At 45.2% G+C, this 21,112-nt stretch overlaps 1 protein-coding gene across 2 annotated transcripts in view; it reads left to right on the top strand.

Moving 5' to 3' along the window:
- LOC138304332 (integrin alpha-M-like) overlaps window positions 1–21,112 on the top strand; it is a 628,283-nt gene that overhangs the window by 310,922 nt on the left and 296,249 nt on the right. For both annotated transcript variants that reach the window (XM_069244296.1, XM_069244297.1), the window contains exon 10: window positions 11,146–11,219. In XM_069244296.1, the coding sequence (XP_069100397.1) occupies window positions 11,146–11,219 (74 nt within the window). The remainder of the gene's footprint in view (window positions 1–11,145; window positions 11,220–21,112) is intronic.

The following is a 21,112-nucleotide window of genomic DNA, read 5'->3' as shown; positions in this document are numbered from 1 at the left end:
CTTATATGACAGCTACCAGCAAGGGGGGACTCAGGGGCATATTTATACTCTGTTTGCGGCGGATTTGCATCGTTTTTTTTTACGCAAATCCGACGCAAAACTAACTCCATATTTATACTTTGGCGTTAGACCCGTCTAGCGCCAAAGATCTTGGAGTTTGCGTAATTTTTTAGCGTGGACACCTTCCTTGCGTTAATGATATGCAAGGTAGGCGTTCCCTTCTAAAAAATGACTCCGAGGCATGTGCGCCGTATTTACACTCCCGGGCAAAAATGACGCCCGGGAGTGGGCGGGTCAAAAAAAATGACGTCCAGCCGCTTTTGCGTCATTTTTTAACGCCTGGTCAGGGCAGGCGTTAAGGGACCTGTGGGCTCGGAAGGAGCCCAGAGGTGCCCTCCCATGCCCCCAGGGACACCCCCTGCCACCCTTGCCCACCCCAGGAGGACACCCAAGGATGGAGGGACGCATCCCAGGGAACTTAAGGTAAGTTCAGGTAAGTATTTTTTTTATTTTTTTAGGGTGGCATAGGGGGGCCTGATGCCACTATGCCCAATGACCATGCCCAGGGGACATAAGTCCCCTGGGCATGGCCATTGGGCAAGGGGGCATGACTCCTGTCTTTGCTAAGACAGGAGTCATTTCAATGGGGGTTGGGAGTCAAAAAAAATGGCGCTAATCGGGTTGAGGCGAAAATTTTGCCTCAGCCTGACTTGCCCCATTTTTGGACGCCCAAGCTCCATTTTTTCCCTACGCCGGCGCTGCCTGGTGTAAGTCATTTTTTTTTACGCACACCAGGCAGCTCCGCCGGCTAACGTCATTCCATAAATAAGGCGCCCGCATGGCGCTTTGGAATGGCGTTAGCCGGCGTTACATTTTTTGACGCACAACTGCGTTGGCGCAGTTGTGCGCCAAAAAGTATAAATACGGCCCTCAGTGTTTCTGCAACCCAGTCATGTTCTCAAAGGACCCACACTTCTCAATTGGTGCTGCCCTTTTACCAGATGAGACTTCAGTAAATAGCAAGATCCCCTCTCTCAGTGAACAGTAATTCTCTGTCCCTCAATGTATGTGTTCAGGCTCATGTCTGGATCTCAATGTTTCGAAAAATGTATGCTTCTAATTTGGTAACCTCCCCTTCTGATCGTTCTTCTGAGTTATTTGTCACCTCTTACATTTCTTTTACCAGTGAGGAGGTGACTGAAAATAGACCCAAGCAGAAGGCATTAGGTCTTGATGGATTATTAAATCTTAATGACTTTCAACCTCATTACATCCTTTGGTTGTCCTGTTTTTTTTAAACTGCAATGAGCATGATCCGTGAAAGCTAATTCGTTGCTCGACTCAGTTGTTAAGATTGCTTGGCATGTGCTTGCAATGTAGGCTACCACTAATAATATAATTTCCGATCTTCTAACCAGGAGCAGAAGCATGAAAACTGCCCCAAGACACAACTAACTCAGGCAAAAGCTACACTTGATCTTAGGCAAAAGGCATGCGCTGCTTCAGACCTGGGTTATCTACAGCAGTGGCATGACGACACTTGAGGCCCCTACCCAGTTAGGAGCCTTCAGGCTTTTATTAAGCCACTTGCGCTGGGGGTGCAGTGTCATCAGAAGAACTTTGGCAGTGTTCTGTGACACTGTACTCTGAGTGCTTTTGGCTACAAAGGGACAACTAGCCATGACAAGTGGTACTGCAACTTCTGATGTCGACTCTACAGGGACATCTAGCCACAACCTGTGGTACTGCACCTTCTGCTGTTGATTTAACATGGACTTCTAGCCAGAACCAGTGGTACTGCACCCTCTGCTGTTGTATCTACAGGGGCATCTAGTAATGACATGCAGCACTGCACCCTTGTGCCACTGACTCCACAGTTAAATGTTATCTAACAGGACTGAAAATGTGTAATATCCTATGCCATCTAGGGGCTGAATATACAATGACACTACAATCTTCTTTGTCATTCTTTTTTCATGTGGTTATGTCCTCTAGGGGCTGACTGATCATGTTTCTTCCAGATGCTATTTTTAATGTGGTGCTCTAAAGGGGCTGTTCGGACCATTACTGTCTAATGCCAAGTATATGTAGGAATTGCCAAATACAATTTATTTCTGATAAAGGTTTAATATGCTGAATGGCTAAATATTTCAGTCATTTCACTGAGGACCTGGTACTTCTCCAGCCGTTTCTGGGTTTGGGGAACATTCTGATCTTCTGACCTCAGAAGAACTTCTGGCGGTGTTCTGTGACACTGTACTCTGAGTGCTTTTGGCTCAACAGAGACATATAGCTACATCTAGTCGTACTGCACCTTCTGCTGTTGACTCTACAGGGACATAGAGCCACGACCACTGTTACGGCACCTTCTGCTGCTTACTCTACGGGGTCATTTAGCCACGACCAGTGGTACTGCACCTTCTACTTTTGACTGTACAGGGACATCTAGCCATGACCAGTGATACTGCACTTTCTGCTGTTGACTCTACAGGGACATCCAGCCACGACCAGTGGTACTGCACCTTCTGCTATTGACTGTACAGTGACATCTAGTAACGACCTGCGGCACTGCACCCTTGTGCCACTGACTCCACAGTTGAATGTTCTCTAAAAGGTCTGCTAGGCCTGAAAATGTGTTATGCAATATGCCCTCATGGGGCTGATTAAATTGTTCCACTGCAATGTTATATGTCATTTTTCTTTTCATTTGATTATGCCCTCTAGAGGCTGACTATCAGGTTATATGACCATCATATTTCTTCCAGATGCTTTTTTTTCTCTGGTGCACTATAGAGGATGTTCTGACCATTACAGTCTAATGCCAAGTGTATGAAGGAATGCACAAACACAGTTTATTGAGGATAAAGGCTTAGGGGCAGATTTAAGAAAAGTGGCACTGCACCCAGTTCAGCCACTTTTCTTGCGCCCCTTAGCGCCCCCCTCCCGCCACCATGTGTGCCCCATATTCAAAATACAGTGCACCATGGTGCAGGGTAGGGGGCAATACCGTCAACATTGTGGATGCTATTGGTGTACTGTTCAGGGTTAGCGCCAAAATTGTGGCTCTAATCCTGAACAGTACATAGGTGCCAATTATAAATAATGGTGTGCCCCCTTTTAACACCTGCTAGGAACAGTTGTTAATAATGCCACAAAAATGGCACAAAGAAATCTTTTAGATATGTTTGTGCCATTTTGTCAGCCTCCCTAAAGGGGGAAAGCCCCCCTTGCAAATATTATGCCTTGCACAGGCATAATGTGGATCAAGAGGTTACAAAGTGGCACAATGCATGCATTGGGCCACTTTGTAAATCTGGCGCATCGATTTTGGCCTTGTTGGGCCACATTAGCATTAAAAAAATGATGCTAATGTGGCTCAAGGAGGTGCTAGGCCTTCTTAAATCTCTTCCTTAATGTGCTGCATGGCTAATTATTTATAAGGTCCCCAAGGTGAGATTGTCAGTATCATTTACAACACCAGCAGCCCTAACTCTCTCTAATGCGAGACCTATTGCATTGCAAATGCTTGTTGACTTTGCTTCACAGTTTGGCTAAAAACAGATTGCCGCAATGTTAAGAATATATTGGGCTAGATGTGACTCTATTTCCACATACAGTGTGGGAATTTGGGGTTAAACTAATGCGAATCTACAGATCGATCAAATAGGTTCCTTGAGTGGCTCTTTGCCCTACACCCAAGCAGTTATTCATACCGGGACTTTGAATTGCTGGCGCAGGGAGTCATTTGGGACTCTATTAAATTGTGGCCCCTGTTATGACTTTCCAACTGGATAAAACCAGAGAATAAGCTTAACTGCTCTATTATTAAAGACTAATCCTGGATAAGGCCATGAAAATCTCTCGACTGAATAATATTAAGAAAGCTCTTGTGTATCTTCAAAAATCGGGCATGTTTTTAAAACATTACTTCAGTATCTCCAATTATCCACTTTCATATCACCTAGCACATCGTGGAATGGGTGCCCAGTTTTAGTGACCCTGGTGATCCAGTACCAGGCGGCAGGTTTAATGAAGCAGCAAATTATCCAACCACAGCCATTATTTGGCACCATCAGGTTTATTAACGCCATCAAGATTGACCTAAGGCACATATTGGCTTCAGTGCTTAATTTGTGCTTGTTGTTTCTGGTGCTGAGCTCCGGCACCTATTTTTGAGGGCCGGGGCTTATTCTTCTGCCTCAAGCATTTACTGCGAGCAAAAGACACATATGTGAAAGACAGAGGAATGGAAAAACAAAAAAGCATCACAAAGGAGAAAAGCAGAAAGCTGCAAGAGTGAGCTGACGTGGCAGGGAGTGGCTTTATATGGATTGAAGAGGCCCGAGATGGCTTCAGGACTACGCCTCCCCAGTATTCTGTGTTCCCACTTTTAATTGCAGAAGCCGCGTGTTTAAGAGGGGGGCTTTGGGAACCTGCACATTTTTACTTACAAATTAAGCACTAATTGGCTTCCATACCCCAGGTTACTGTTTGTCCATCAGACCCATGTATGTGTGAAAAGGTCGAAATGCCGTTGACTTTTCAAGAACAGACCTCTGCATTGTCAATTCCACACAGGAAACTAACCGTGTGTTTCGATTCAGATGTAAAAAAAAAAAGTGGATGTCTAGAAAGTTGTGAGCCAATATAACAATTATCTCTTGAAAGGGCTAACCAGTTTACTTTAGTTTTGCTTTTTCTCACTTGGGGTGCACTGCTCACTATCTCATATTGTCAATCACTTGTTTTAAAAAAAAAACTATGGGCCATATTTATACTTTTAGACGCAAAACTGCGCTAACGCAGTTTTGCGTCAAAAAAATTAGCGCCGGCTAACGCCATTCTGAAGCACCATGCGGGCGCCGTATTTAATCAATGACGTTAGCCGGCGGCGCTGCCTGGTGTGCGTGGAAAAAAACAACGTACACCAGGCAGCGCCGGCGTAGGGGGATATGGAGCTTGGGCGCCAAAAAATGGGGCAAGTCAGGCTGAGGCAAATTTTTCGCCTCAACCCGATTTGCGCCATTTTTTTCGACTCCCAACCCCCATAGAAATGACTCCTGTCTTAGCAAAGACAGGAGTCATGCCCCCTTGCCCAATGGCCATGCCCAGGGGACTTCTGTCCCCTGGGCATGGTCATTGGGCATAGTGGCATGTAGGGGGGCACAAATCAGGCCCCCCTTTGCCACAAAAAAAAAAAAAAAAAAAAACCTACCTGAACTAACCTTAATGTCCCTGGGATGGGTCCCTCCAGCCTTGGGTGTCCTCCTGGGGTGGGCAAGGGTTACAGGGGGGGGCCCTGGGGGCATGGGAGGGCACCTCTGGGCTCCTTCAGAGCCCACAGGTCCCTTAACGCCTGCCTTTTCCAGGCGCTAAAAAACGGCGCAAAAGCGGCCGTACGTCATTTTTTTTGACCCGCCCACTCCCGGGCGTGAATTTTGCCCGGGAGTGTAAATACGGCGCACATGCCTCGGAGTCAATTTTTTAGACGGGAACGCCTACCTTGCATCTCATTAACGCAAAGTAGGTGTCCACGCTAAAAAATGACGCAAACTCCATGGACTTTGGCGCTAGACGCGTCTAACGCCAAAGTATAAATATGGAGTTAGTTTTGCGTCGGAATTGCGTAAAAAAAAAACAACGCAATTCCGGCGCAAACAGAGTATAAATATGCCCCTATATTTCTTCTTGTATTTATTTTTTGCTTTATTCTTATGAATTAAAGAGAATTGACTTATGTTGACTGAAAATATTTAGAGATTGCTTTTGTATTTCTTCATGGATTGATGCCTGACAGATTGCTGCTGTTTATATAAAAAATATTTTTAATGATTTATTTGATGCAGAACTTTCTGCTTAATGCATATATATGATAAATGAGTTCCATGCGAACAGGTGGTTTGTTCTGCTGATTTAGAGTGTGACGGGCGGGTTACTCCATCACAAACGTGACAGATATCCTATCCACCATATTACAATGCCCATAGGATATAATGGCATCATAATATTGCGGGCAGGATATCCGTCACATTTGTGACACAGTAATCCCATCCCAAAACTATAAACCACGCACTTACTGGGTGGGCTGTGCTGCTGCCTCTGACCTCAGTGCTTATACTGAGCACAATAGCTTCCTGAAGGGCAAGTGTGTGGTTGTGGTATGCCATGCTGGTGACTGAAAGCAAACTCCCACTGAAACTGCCCACAGTAGTAGTGCCTGAAGGGGTCTGACCCACAGGCCAGGCTATATAGGTTACCCTGTGTGTTTAATTAAAATGGACTGATAGATCCAACAAACACTAGCTGAACAGGTATGACTCAAAACTCAGCTGGAAGTCTATTGTTTTTTTTCTTCCTCACATGAGTTTTGGCAGAGACCATAGATGTCTCTATGCCATTCCAAAAATAGGTGCAAGACTCAGTAGGCCCGATTCACTAAGGTAAACTTAAACTAAAATTCTAAGTTTACACCAAAGTCTAAGTTTAGACTTAGGAGGTCATTATGAATTTGGCTGTCTTCAGGCCGCCACACTCGCAGTGGCTGTCAGGCCCGTCGGGGATGTGTCGGTCTGACCGCCATATTAAAACCCTTGCGGTCAGACCACCAGGGAGCTGCCAGCTCTGCTACGATCATGGTTCCCGGCGGCCGGGCAGTGGCAGAGATCATAATCTGCCAGGGCAGTGCTGCAAGCAGCGCTGCCCTGAATATTACGACCTTGTACTCCGCCATCCTTTTCACGGCGGTAACACTGCCATGAAAAGGCTGGTGGAGAACAAGTGCTGGGGTCCCTGCACTGCCCATGCACTTGGCATGGTTAGTGCAGGGTCCTCTCTGCCGAGCACCATCGCAAAGTTCATTGTCTGCTCTGCAGACAGTGAACTTTGCAAGGGCGCTGGTGCACCCTGCTGGCTACAGCATTGCAGCTGGCTCAATTACGAGCTGGTGACAGTGCTGTATACTGTTTCCGCCCAACGACCTAGCGGGAAACTCATAATGACTCCAGCAGGTAGGTTGACGCATAGGCCGCGGCCACCCTGGAGGGAGTTTGGCAGACGGGCTGTCCCATGAGCAAAACCTGAAATTATCCCCTTAAAGTCTAACTTTACTCATAGTAAAGATAGACTTTTGGGCTAAGTTTAGATTTTTGGTCTGAACTTAGACCAAAAGTCTAACTTTACTATGAGTAAAGTTAGACTTTTGGTCCAAGTTTAGACTTTTGGTATACACGTAGACCAAAAGTCTAAACTTAGACCGAAAGAATAACTTTACTAGGAGTAACGTTAGTCTTTAGATGTAAACTTAGAATTTTGGTATAAGTTTACCTTTGTGAATCGGGCCCTGTGATTCTATTTTATTGCTATGGCATTTTCATGAACATTAGTCATCAGAGTACAGCCAACTGACATAAAGCTTTGAAAAACAAAAAAGGGTAGGTCTTCATTGTAGGAAAGTACCATCTTGCCTGGCATGTTACCCCCATTTTTCACTGTATATATGTTGTTTTAGTTGTATGTGTCACTGGGACCCTGGTAACCCAGGGCCCCAGTGCTCATAAGTGTGCCTGAATGTGTTACCTGTGTAGTGACTAACTGTCTCACTGAGGCTCTGCTAATCAGAACCTCAGTGGTTATGCTCTCTCATTTCTTTCCAAATTGTCACTGACAGGCTAGTGACCATTTTTACCAATTTACATTGGCTTACTGGAACACCCTTATAATTCCCTAGTATATGGTACTGAGGTACCCAGGGTATTGGGGTTCCAGGAGATCCCTATGGGCTGCAGCATTTCTTTTGCCACCCATAGGGAGCTCTAACAATTCTTACACAGGCCTGCCACTGCAGCCTGAGTGAAATAACGTCCACGTTATTTCACAGCCATTTTACACTGCACTTAAGTAACTTATAAGTCACCTATATGTCTAACCTTTACCTGGTAAAGGTTAGGTGCAAAGTTACTTAGTGTGAGGGCACCCTGGCACTAGCCAAGGTGCCCCCACATTGTTCAGAGCCAATTCACTGAACTTTGTGAGTGCGGGGACACCATTACACGCGTGCACTACATATAGGTCACTACCTATATGTAGCTTCACCATGGTAACTCCGAATATGGCCATGTAACATGTCTATGATCATGGAATTGCCCCCTCTATGCCATCCTGGCATTGTTGGTACAATTCCATGATCCCAGTGGTCTGTAGCACAGACCCTGGTACTGCCAGACTGCCCTTCCTGGGGTTTCTCTGCAGCTGCTGCTGCCAACCCCTCAGACAGGCAGCTGCCCTCCTGGGGTCCAGCCAGGCCTGGCCCAGGATGGCAGAACAAAGAACTTCCTCTGAGAGAGGGTGTGACACCCTCTCCCTTTGGAAAATGGTGTGAAGGCAGGGGAGGAGTAGCCTCCCCCAGCCTCTGGAAATGCTTTGTTGGGCACAGATGTGCCCAATTCTGCATAAGCCAGTCTACACCGGTTCAGGGACCCCTTAGCCCCTGCTCTGGCGCGAAACTGGACAAAGGAAAGGGGAGTGACCACTCCCCTGACCTGCACCTCCCCTGGGAGGTGCCCAGAGCTCCTCCAGTGTGCTCCAGACCTCTGCCATCTTGGAAACAGAGGTGCTGCTGGCACACTGGACTGCTCTGAGTGGCCAGTGCCACCAGGTGACGTCAGAGACTCCTTGTGATAGGCTCCTTCAGGTGTTAGTAGCCTTTCCTCTCTCCTAGGTAGCCAAACCCTCTTTTCTGGCTATTTAGGGTCTCTGTCTCTGGGGAAACTTTAGATAACGAATGCATGAGCTCAGCCGAGTTCCTCTGCATCTCCCTCTTCACCTTCTGATAAGGAATCGACCGCTGACCGCGCTGGAAGCCTGCAACCCTGCAACATAGTAGCAAAGACGACTACTGCAACTCTGTAACGCTGATCCTGCCGCCTTCTCGACTATTTTCCTGCTTGTGCATGCTGTGGGGGTAGTCTGCCTCCTCTCTGCACCAGAAGCTCCGAAGAAATCTCCCGTGGGTCGACGGAATCTTCCCCCTGCAACCGCAGGCACCAAAAAGCTGCATCTCCGGTCCCTTGGGTCTCCTCTCAGCACGACGAGCGAGGTCCCTCGAATCCAGCGACACCGTCCAAGTGACTCCCACAGTCCAGTGACTCTTCAGCCCAAGTTTGGTGGAGGTAAGTCCTTGCCTCACCTCGCTGGGCTGCATTGCTGGGAACCGCGACTTTGCAAGCTTCTCCGGCCCCTGTGCACTTCCGGCGGAAATCCTGTGTGCACAGCCAAGCCTGGGTCCACGGCACTCTAACCTGCATTGCACGACTTTCTAAGTTGGTCTCCGGCGACGTGGGACTCCTTTGTGCAACTTCGGCGAGCACCGTTTCACGCATCCTCGTAGTGCCTGTTTCTGGCACTTCTCCGGGTGCTACCTGCTTCAGTGAGGGCTCTTTGTCTTGCTCGACGTCCCCTCTCTCTGCAGGTCCAATTTGCGACCTTCTGGTCCCTCCTGGGCCCCAGCAGCGTCCAAAAACGCCAAACGCACGATTTGCGTGTAGCAAGGCTTGTTGGCGTCCATCCGGCGGGAAAACACTTCTGCACGACTCTCCAAGGCGTGGGGGATCCATCCTCCAAAGGGGAAGTCTCTAGCCCTTGTCGTTCCTGCAGCATTCACAGCTCTTCAGCCTAGTAAGAGCTTCTTTGCACCAACCGCTGGCATTTCTTGGGCATCTGCCCAGCTACGAGCTGCTTGTGACTTTTGGACTTGGTCCCCTTGTTCCACAGGTACCCTCCGACAGGAATCCATCGTTGTTGCATTGCTGATTTGTGTTTTCCTTGCATTCTCCCTCTAACACGACTATTTTGTCCTTAGGGGAACTTTAGTGCACTTTGCACTCACTTTTCAGGGTCTTGGGGAGGGTTATTTTTCTAACTCTCACTATTTTCTAATAGTCCCAGCGACCCTCTACAAGGTCACATAGGTTTGGGGTCCATTCGTGGTTCGCATTCCACTTCTGGAGTATATGGTTTGTGTTGCCCCTATCCCTATGCTTCCCCATTGCATCCTATTGTAACTATACATTGTTTGCACTGTTTTCTAAGACTATACTGCATATTTTTGCTATTGTGTATATATATCTTGTGTATATTTCCTATCCTCTCACTGAGGGTACACTCTAAGATACTTTGGCATATTGTCATAAAAATAAAGTACCTTTATTTTTAGTATAACTGTGTATTGTGTTTTCTTATGATATTGTGCATATGACACTAAGTGGTACTGTAGTAGCTTCACACGTCTCCTAGTTCAGCCTGAGCTGCTTTGCTAAGCTACCATTATCTATCAGCCTAAGCTGCTAGACACCCTATACACTAATAAGGGATAACTGGGCCTGGTGCAAGGTGCAAGTACCCCTTGGTACTCACTACAAGCCAGTCCAGCCTCCTACATTCATAATCTTGAAAATAGCCATACTGAAATATTTGTAACTTTTAAAAACATCTCCCTTGTTTTTTTCTAGAAGGTTTCATTTTTTTTAAATACTTGTTTGACCAGCAAATGCATCTTTAAAATAAATTAAGTGGTTTAGGTATGTTAGAAATTGTTATTGTTCTCAAGTCATTACATGTAAAAACGTTTATTTAAAAAGCTAATTTAAGAAAACATTGTTATATTTCGTTCAGATTTCTTTTTTTTTAAATTGTATACTTTGATGAAGAGTTGTAATATTTTTACTTTGGTATATTTTTTCAAAAAGTTTAAAAAGTAAATTATGGTATTTTAATAAACAAACCCAACTGCTAAGACAAAGCTGTTTTAAAATTCTGGGTTGTAGATTTTCTGAACCTTTCCCGTGGTGAAACTTCGTTTTCACATGAAAATTTGAATGAAATTGAAGTTTTGAGTTCTCTAGTAGATCTTTGTATTACTTGTTTTGGCCTAGTCACTGAAAACATCCACAGTAACAACAGTAACAAGAAAGCAGGTGTCTATAGCCTCTGAGTTTCAGAACTATTGTCCACTTTCCTTTGGGAGGAGTGATTTCTGCTAAAGTAATGTCAATCTCTACTTTAGATTTTACCTCACACATGGGTGTATGCAAAGTACACTGTAGTTGATGTCACTAATCGTAACTTGCTTTTTCTGTCGTACCTGCATAGGCACCCAGTCTCAGAGCGGCAGTTCCTTCCATCTCGAGATGTCCCAGGATGGATTTAGTGCACTGATAACACCAGTAAGTTCTGTTACAATTTTTGATAATTTACAAAAGCAGTAACTACACTGAATCCAGGTAATATGTTACTGATTAAATGTATGTAGGCTGAACAAGTATTTTGGAATCCAGTACAATATTTTATGACCCACTAATGTGCTAATTGCTCAGTTTCTAACATTTCGATTTGAGTGGGTCATCATCTTACCTTATGAATAGTATTGAGGTAGGTTGCAAATTGCCACTCACTCTTATCAGAGCCAGTCACATAGATGGTGGCCTCCTGGGGTTAGCAGATCATCATGTCTGTGATGAATGTAGAATAGTTTGTGTTGGCAGTGGTTCAGTGGACCACTGCCTACTCCCCAACAAACCCTTTTTGACATTCACAAAGAGTAAGGGGTCCAAAAAGCAACCTGGTCCCTTTTGCAAGTAACTTACAACCTCAACTCATGAGTCATTATTTGTCAATGTTTTGCCACTGGATTTTTGGTTGCAAATCATTGATATATTGCATGCCAGTTTTGTAAATGGGACGTCTACACCACATCCTTTCCAAATACTGAATCTGTATGGTGTTTCAATCCCATTTTAGGAGTTGGTAAAAGTTAACTGATTCCTAAAATGGCATTAGTACATTTAAACAAGCATCGGGGAAGCAAGAGGTCTCACTTATGTGAGAACTGTAAGGCTTTGACAATGTCTTTTAACCATGTTGTTCAGCTGCATGGCTGAAATTCAGCATGGCTAACAGTTAGTGGCACAGCATAGAGTAGGGTGGCATAGAGGAGAGTGGCATAGAGGAAATTAGAATAAAGTGGCATAGAAAAGATAGGTGTGGAGAGGAGTGGTGTAGAATAACGTTGAGTGCAGTGGGATTGATTGAGTGGTGTAGAGTGGTGTACAGTAGAGTGCTGTACAGTAGAGTGGCATGGAGTGGCATACAGTAGAGCGGTGTAGAGTACAGTGGAGTGGTGTACTATCCCGAGTGTCATAGGATAGAGTGGTGTCGAGTAGAGTAACACACAATAGAGTGGCATTAAGTAAAGTTGCATAGACTAGGGTGGTGAAGAGTGGACTAATGTAGAGGGGAGTTGCCTAGAATAAAGGAGCATAGAGTGGAATGGAGTCTAGTTGAATGGCATAGAGTGGATTGGCATAGAGTAGAGTGGTGTAGAGTGGCATAGAGTGACAGTGGAATGGAGTGCCGTGGAGCAAAGTGACATTGAGTGGAGTGGCCCCAGATTGGCGTTGCATAAAGTGGTGTAGAGTGGAGTGACATAGAGTAGAGTGACATAGAGTAGAGTGGTGTATAGTGGAGTGGTGTAGAATGGAATGGAGTGGCAGTGTGTGGAGTGGACTGGAGTGGTGTAAAGAAAAGAGTGGCATAGGGTGGGGGAGTATAGTGGTAGAGAACTGGGGTGTACAGTTGTGTAGAGTGGTGTAGAGTAGAGTGGCATAAAATGGAGTGGTGTAGTGTTGGGTTGTATATAGTGAAGTGGCGTAAAGTAGGAAAGAGCGGCACAGAGGGTAGCTGAGAAGAGTGGAGTAGAGTGGCAAACAGTGAAGTAGAGTAACATGACATGGAGTAGAGTGTCATGGAATGAAGACAAGTGGCATGGAGTGGCGTAGAGTGGAGTAGTGTAGAGTAGAGTGGTATAGAGTGGCATAGAATAAGGTGGCATACAGTAGGGTGGAGTGGAGTAGAGTGGTGTGGAGTTGAGTGGGATAGTGTGTAGCAGCATAGAGTGGTGTGGAGTGCCACAGAACAGAGTGACATGATAAAGAGTGGTGTGGCATAGAGTAAAGTGCTATAGAGTGGCATTTTGTGACTGAGAGGGGCATTGAGTACCGTAGAGTGGAGTGACACAGAGCAGAGTGATGTAGAAGGTAGTGGCAAAGAGTAGAATGGTGTAGAGTAGCATAGAGTAGACTTACATAGTGTACATTAGCATAAAGTGAAGTGGTATGGAGTAGAATGGCATATAGTGGGGTAAAGTAGAGTGTCATAGAGTGGGGTGGAGTGGCATAGAGTGGTGTGGAGTGGAGTGGCATAGAGTCGCTCAGAGTGGAGTGGCATAGACTGGAGTGGTGGAGAGTGGAGTGGTGTAGAATGGAAAGGAGTGACACTTAGGCGGTCATTCCGACCCTGGCGGTCATGGACCTCCAGGGCCGGGGACCGCGGGAGCACCGCCAACAGGCTGGCGGTGCTCCCAAGGGCATTCTGACCGCCGCGGTCAGAAACGGAAAACCGGCGGTGTACCGCCGGTTTTCCGCTGCCCTGGGGAATCCTCCATGGCGGCGCAGCTTGCTGCGCCGCCATGGGGATTCCGACCCCCATACCGCCATCCTGTTCCTGGCAGCTTTGGCCGCCAGGAACAGGATGGCGGTATGGGGTGTCGTGGGGCCCCTGGGGGCCCCTGCAGTGCCCATGCCAATGGCATGGGCACTGCAGGGGCCCCCATAACAGGGCCCCACTGAGAATTTCAGTGTCTGCATAGCAGACACTGAAATTCGCGACGGGTGCAACTGCACCCGTCGCACCCTTTCCACTCCGCCGGCTCCATTCGGAGCCGGCATCATCGTGGAAAGGGGTTTCCCGCTGGGCGGGCAGGCGGCCTTCTGGCGGTCGCCCGCCAGCCCAGCTGGAAACACAGAATAACCGCGGCGGTCTTCTGACCGCGCAGCGGTATTCTGGCGGCTCCCGCCGGCACCGCGGTTACCGCGGCCGGCGGGAGTCAGAATGACCCCCTTAGTGTAGTAGACTGGAGTGGTGTACAGTAGAGAAGAATGGCATAGGGTGGAGTGGAGTGGAGTTGGGTGGTGTGGAGTGTAGTTATGTAGAGTGGTGTAGAATAGAGTGGCATAAAGTTGAGTGGTGTAGAATGGGGTTGTATAGAGTGGAGTGGAGTGGCATTGTGTTGAGTACAGTGGCATGCAACAGAGAAGATTGGCATAGAATAAAGTGGTGTAGAGTGGAGTAGAAGGGTACACTGAAGTAGAGTATTGTGGCATGGAGTAGGTGGCATAGAGTGAAGTGGTGTAGCATGGAGTGGGTAGAGTGGAGTGGTGTAGAATAGAATAGTGTAGAGTGGCATGGTGAGCTGGCATACAGTGTGGTGGAGTGGAGTAGAGTGGAACGAAATAAAGTGACATGAAGTAGAGTGGGATAATTGTGAGTGGTGCGGAGTGCCATAGAACAGAGTGACATGGTAAAGAGTGGTGATGCATTAAGTAAAGTGCCGTAGACTGGCATATTGTAGCATAGAGTGGCATAGAGTACTGTAGAGTGAAATAGCATAGAGTGGATTGATGTAGAGGGTAGTGTCAAAGAGTAGAGTGGTGTACAGTAGCATCGAGTAGAGTTATGTAGAGTAGAGTGGTGTAGAGTGGAGTGGTGTAGAGTGCTGAAGAGTTACATATAGAGTGGAAAACATTTTTTGCAGTTGCAGACTCCAAAATACAGTGTTTGCATCTTTAAAACTGTTTTGCCCCTTAATTCTGTGATCATAGTGGACATTGAAATGAACCCAAGCCAAATTAGTTCACGTTCTATTCGAGCTAGATGTGCAAGGGACATTCATGTACAGCGATGGCAGCAAAGTTTATAAACTGCCTGTCAATGTTCCAGTATCAAGTATAAACACCACTGTCCAAGTGCACTACAGTTTTGGGAAACAGCTTCTTGTGGAACTCTTGCATTGTGAGTAGGATATGGCAAAAGAAGAATGTTTTGTCCCATACCATTTATAATTAATATGGTGTATGTTTTACATAGAAAGTCTTCGGTTAACAAAAAACCCACAATGGCAATCAATACCCTGTTTTGCCTGTGCATGGTTGTCCCATAGAAGAATTGATTCACCTCAATTGGTCATGCGACTGTGCAAAATCATACATCTTCTCTTCATAGATCTATGCACTGCCCTAAGTTTGCTGCCATGAATAAACATGGCAAGTTTACTGCTACATCTATAAATTATTTTTGTAGCCCAAGCGTGTGGCCTGGAAAAACATGGGATTAGGGGAATAAAATGTCTCCCTCTTAACTAACTTTCTGAATCCTCTGTTTGTACTTTGGAGGATGCCTTTGTTGCAAATTGTTTTAACTTCTGCTAAAAGCACTTAAAAATCAATGCTCCTATATTGTCAAATGCTTATCAACTACATAATCATGGAATTCTGCCTCTATTTTCAGACGTGCATTCATCATCATCATCAAAATGTATTCGGCTCCATTGATATAGATCATAGAAGCGCATAAAATACATAATACATTTGTTTAAAAACACCATAAAAGGCATTCAATTAAAACAGCAAAGTTAAAACATACATCTCTAGCCCCGCACAACTAATACAGACTTCTATAAAAGACACTACTTTTTCCTAATTAAGATGAGGCAACCTTAAAACAACTGGCTGGGGTTTCCATAGCGATCAAAATGTGCATAGCAGCTTTGTGATCCCTAACCTTATGTGCAATTAGTGAAGGTTTTAAAAATTGCTTCTTTAAAGTAACATGAAACTGGCAAAAAGCATAAAATGTATAGGGCTTTGCTTTGCTATTCCATCGCACGGGCACATGATAGATGTTAAGTTCCACTGGTTAATTTTAGGAAAGGAAACAAAGATGATGCACTAATACCAGCTGTAACCTAATCAGGGCATAGAGTTGTTGAGAATTAGATACCCAGGTTAAATAAGGTAGAAAGCCTGATGATAAAGAATGAGACTTGCATTTTGATACTGTTTGTTTCCCCCTATCCGTGGAATCTCTTTTGCTCGCCCTAACATTTGACAGGGCAGGCTTCAATATTTGATTTTCTAATGTAGCAATTCTGGTTGGTTCTTCCAAAATAGAGAAATCAAAAACCGTCTTAAGAGTAGTATTAATTAAGGAAAGCCATGGAATAATAAAAACATAACCCAGAGCTAGACTGTATAATCACCCTTGTAAATTCAATTTCTAGTTTGACCATAGTAAGCATCATAAGGATATTGGTTTAGATGATAAAATATCTTCCACATTGATTAGATCTACTTCATTATGCATTATGGTGGATGATGTTGATGGAGAAGTGCTCAACAAGTGCCTAAGGAAATTGTTTTACTCCATCTGAATAGACTAACTGGTCACATAGGCTCACACACCTCCACCGTAAGTTGCAGTAGATAAGGCCTTAGAATTATAGATGGTAATCTTCTCTTTGATGGGCAGACTCTCCAAATTTCTAGAAAATATGAATACCACCTCACAGATTCTTTTAATCTTGAGTCTCTTTTTGTTAATATGTTCGACCCAAATACCACTCACCAAAACATCATGCCCAAATAGCAAGAAGACTTGACCCTTGTTATTTGAGCACCTTCTAAATATAATTATTTTATAGTCTTTGGCACTTTCCCACAAGTCATTATATACCTCTTTGCCTTATTAATTTTTAATCTCTTGGAGTCCATAAAAGCTGCAAATGAATCCTTTAATCTCTGCAGGCCGACCATGGTTCTTGATATAAAAACCGCATTGTCGGCATTGAGGAGGACAGGTAATGGGTGACCAGCAACCATTGGCGTGTCAGCTTGTAAGGCCCGCAGCATTTCATCAACCCTACTTATAAATAAGGAAAGTAAAAATAGTGCCAAAGTGCATCCCTGGCAAACTCCCCACCTAATTCTCAAGAAAAGTGATAGTTCTACATTAGTACCAAACCTTACTTTAGTGGAAAGATTTCTATATAGTTGGGCAAGAAGGCTAACCATCTCCAATGGAGGCCCGTGAGAGATCATAGAATGTTATAGTATCTCATGATCAACAAGATCAAATGCTCTAATAGTATCTGCGGAACACATATTGAGCATTCCTGCCTTGGCCCTGCTTTATTACCCAATCAGGAATTCTAGATTAAGGCATTGCTTCTCAGTCCCTCATCCCTTTCTAAATCCATACTGAGCCGTAGACAAAATATGGTTTTCCAATGCCCAGTCTTCCAGCCTCTTCAGAACAAACTTTCCCAGAAGTTTAACAGAGGAATCCAAAAAAGAAATGGGTCAATAACATTTTGGATCTTTTTTGTCACCTTTCTTATAGATAGGGACTTTAACAAACTTGTCCATAGAAGAAGGGACACTACCACGCATTACTGCATTACAAACACGGGTAAGTATCAGTGCTCATAGCTCCCCCACTTCTAAAAATGCATCAATATGGACCCCATTGGGCCCAGCAGCATTTGCCTTTGCACATTTCCACAGAACATCAACTGTTTCGTCTATCCTAAATATCAAATGTGGAGTATTAGCTGGACCATAATTCTCAGATAATGTGTTGGAAACTGCTACCATAGGCCTCAACTCATTAATCACTGCTGAGTCAAAAATCGTCTTGAACTGCTCAACCCAGGCTTGTTGAGGTATCAAAGCCATAAGCACTGGGCTTAGATCTCCCTTTAGGAAAAGTGTTTTTTACAGTGGCTGAAAATAGTTGCTTTAGCTTGGGCAGGTTGAGACGATATTTTATGTTTCCCCATTTCAACTTAAATTAGGAGACCACCTATTCAAAGCACCAAGTTTCCATGCTAAGGCCCTATTAATTGACCAGCCACATCCACTCATCGTTTCCTGGTTAGTAAACCCAAGTACTGGCAATGTACTGGACTGTTTTCAATGAATTCCCACTATGTAGGTATACTGAAAGGGCACAGTACCTGGTGGAACTGGTTCAAAGGAGCTCCTAAAAATAGGGATCCAAATCTACCAAAGCCCGTAATAGAGGAAGCCAGGGTAAAGAGCCAAGGGTGATGACCCTGCCCTTCCTCTTCCTGGGTCTGACGAGTGCAGGATGGGCCCGCACTTGGCCCTCGCACATCCCATGCAGTGCGGTAAACATCAGAGCTTTAAAGCGCAGTCGTGGGGGCAGCCCCACTTCCTTTCTCTGCAGGCATCAATGAGGCTTGTGGGACACAAAGGGCCGTATTTATACTTTTTGGCGCACAACTGCGCCAACGCAGTTGTGCGTCAAAAAATTTAACACCGGCTAACGCCATTCCAAAGCGCCATGCGGGCGCCTTATTTATGGAATGAGGTTAGCCGGCGGAGCTGCCTGGTGTGCGTCAAAAAAAATGACTTACACCAGGCAGCGCCGGCGTAGGGGAAAATGGAACTTGGGCGCCAAAAAATGGGGCAAGACAGGCTGAGGCAAAATTTTCGCCTCAACCCGATTAGCGCCATTTCTTTTGACTCCCAACCCACATTTAAATGACTCCTGTCTTAACAAAGACAGGAGTCATGCCCCCTTGCCCAATGGCCATGCCCAGGGGACTTATGTCCCCTGGGCATGGTCATTGGGCATAGTGGCATGTAGGGGGGCACAAATCAGGCCCCCCTATCCCACCCAAAAAAAAAAAAAATACTTACCTGAACTTACCTTAAGTTCCCTGGGATGGGTCCCTCCATCCTTGGGCGTCCTCCTGGGGTGGGCAAGGGTGGCAGGGGGTGTCCCTGGGGGCATGGGAGGGCACCTCTGGGCTCCTTCCAAGCCCACAGGTCCCTTAACGCTTGCCCTGACCAGGCGTTAAAAAATGACGCTAAAGCGGCTGGACGTCATTTTTTTTGACCCGCCCACTCCCGGGCGTCATTTTTGCCCGGGAGTGTAAATACGGCGCACATGCCTCAGAGTCATTTTTTAGATGGGAATGCCTACCTCGCATATCATTAACGCAAGGAAGGTGTCCACGCTAAAAAATGACGCAAACTCCTAGATCTTTGGCGCTAGACGGGTCTAACGCCAAAGTATAAATATGGAGTTAGTTTTGCGTCAGATTTGCGTTAAAAAAAACGACGCAAATCCGGCGCAAACAGAGTATAAATATGCCCCAAAGTCCCTATGCAGCGAGTGTCCGAATGTGCGTCCCGCGCAGTGGGGGTAAACAGGCACTTTATAGCGCGGTCGTGTGGGCAGCCCAGCCCCCTTGCTCTTCAGACCTCAATGAGGCTTGTGGGGCACAAAGTCGCTGTGCAGCAACTGTCCGGTTGCGCGTCCTTAGTTTTTCGATCGACTATAGCATAGTCTGCAAACAACAATAAAATAATTGCTGCAGATAAACGCAGAGCAATCTTGGTACCAGTCTTTAATGTAGGGAAAGATTAGTTCATAAAGATAAATGTAAAACAGATTATTTGGACATCGATCAATTATCGAAGGTTTCTTTCAAAGTGTATGATAAGGTATAATCTGTTTACTGGTCACAAATACACCTTATTAGATTTTAATTTGAAGAAAACCTATGGCGAGAGATGCAGATCTTTCCCAAGTGAATACATTGACAAGACCCTTACAAGGACACTGATTAAGAGAAACAAAGTCCCTCTTTTGCTCATCAAAATTAAAGAGCACATTTCTAGCAGGTGAAACCCTGTGGCAGTCATATGAAACTGTTCCAAGGGTTCTATACTTCATCCTGATCCTTCAATATAATGATGATGAGCCATTTAAAAGCTGGTTTTAAATTGAGAAGTGGTGCTAACTGACAGGCTACTAGATTACAAACAAGAAAATAATAACATTTTAGCTGTTGCAAAAATTAAGTTAATTTTACATTACACGCAATGGAAGAGGAAAGAAAATCAAGAGAATGGGGTTCAGTGTACTAACAGGGTAACAATAGCAGGAATATCAGACGAAGTAGACACAAATAACTGTATTAGGTCTATACAAGGACCGATTTGTTTGGTCACTATGTGCAACTGGCCCAATTGTAGGATTAGGTGAGAAATACAGGAGCGAGGTCAGTTGTGTCTGCTCAGCTCCCTGGCTATCTGTAATCTCCATGGGAAAATCTTCCAGCAAGGTGCCTGACCAAAATCTGTGCAAGTGAAGATGGCTAAACATGTATTATGAATGATGCATTAGAAATGCACCATGCTGACTAAACTGCAATAAAAAAAAAATTATGGCCTCATTTGACCAAAGGTTTGCAGGAGGGTCATAAAGTGCACGCTTGTCTACAAGAAATTGTCAAATCCATCCATAGATCTATCAGTGTACCACAAAGAGAACTCAGAAACACAGCCTGAAGGCACCTAATGTTGCTGTTTGAGCAATGGAGAAGCAGGTGCCAATTGTACAATTGTGTAAAGTTGACATGTAGCCTATTTCATACAGAGGACTCAGAAAGGGCTTTGCAGGGAGGGAGTATATTATGAGGAGTCTTCATTTGCAGGGAGCATTGCCCCACTGGCAGAGCCAGCAGCTGAAAAATAAAGTGAAATTTGTGCATGTTAGTTTAGCCATCTGTCTTAGGCTGGCCAAACTGACATGCACAATTAGGTTTCTCCAACCCGACTGTGCAACACATCTGGGTTGGAAAAACACACAGACCCCAGTGCACTGTGTGAGCGGCAGACCAACCACTCAGACTAATCCTGATGCTGCTCTCATCCTAGCTATAGCATGAAAGCAGCACCAGGATTGTGTGGGGAACCTGTGCTGTGTTCCAGGGATTGCTGGGACACAAACACCATCAAGGGAAGAGAATCGAGGGGCCTGGTGGCGGCAGCGGCAGCAGTATTAGAAACAGGTAGGTTTCTTTTTTTAGATAATTATTTTAATTCCCCCATACCTCCTATCCCCTTTAGATTTGCGACAGCCGCTGTTCATTTATTACATTGTCTGTATTTTTTGCTTGTATGCAGTGTCACTTTCTTTTGTATTCTGGGACAGCATTTGTTTGAGGCTTGGATTTTTGCATGCATGTAATATACGGAGCTTCAGCCAAGTAGGTGAAGTTACCCTGCCAGAGATGTCCTGCAATGTCACTATAAAAATTTCACTGATAACTCTTAGTTATTGCTAAGGCCTTGATTATGACCTTGGCGGATCGGATACTCTATCACAAATGTGACAGATATCCCGTCTG

This window comes from Pleurodeles waltl, chromosome 7 (assembly GCF_031143425.1).
Source record: "Pleurodeles waltl isolate 20211129_DDA chromosome 7, aPleWal1.hap1.20221129, whole genome shotgun sequence".
In the NCBI taxonomy this organism is placed as follows: Eukaryota; Metazoa; Chordata; class Amphibia; order Caudata; family Salamandridae; genus Pleurodeles; species Pleurodeles waltl.
This window is presented reverse-complemented; position numbering and strand designations above follow the sequence as displayed.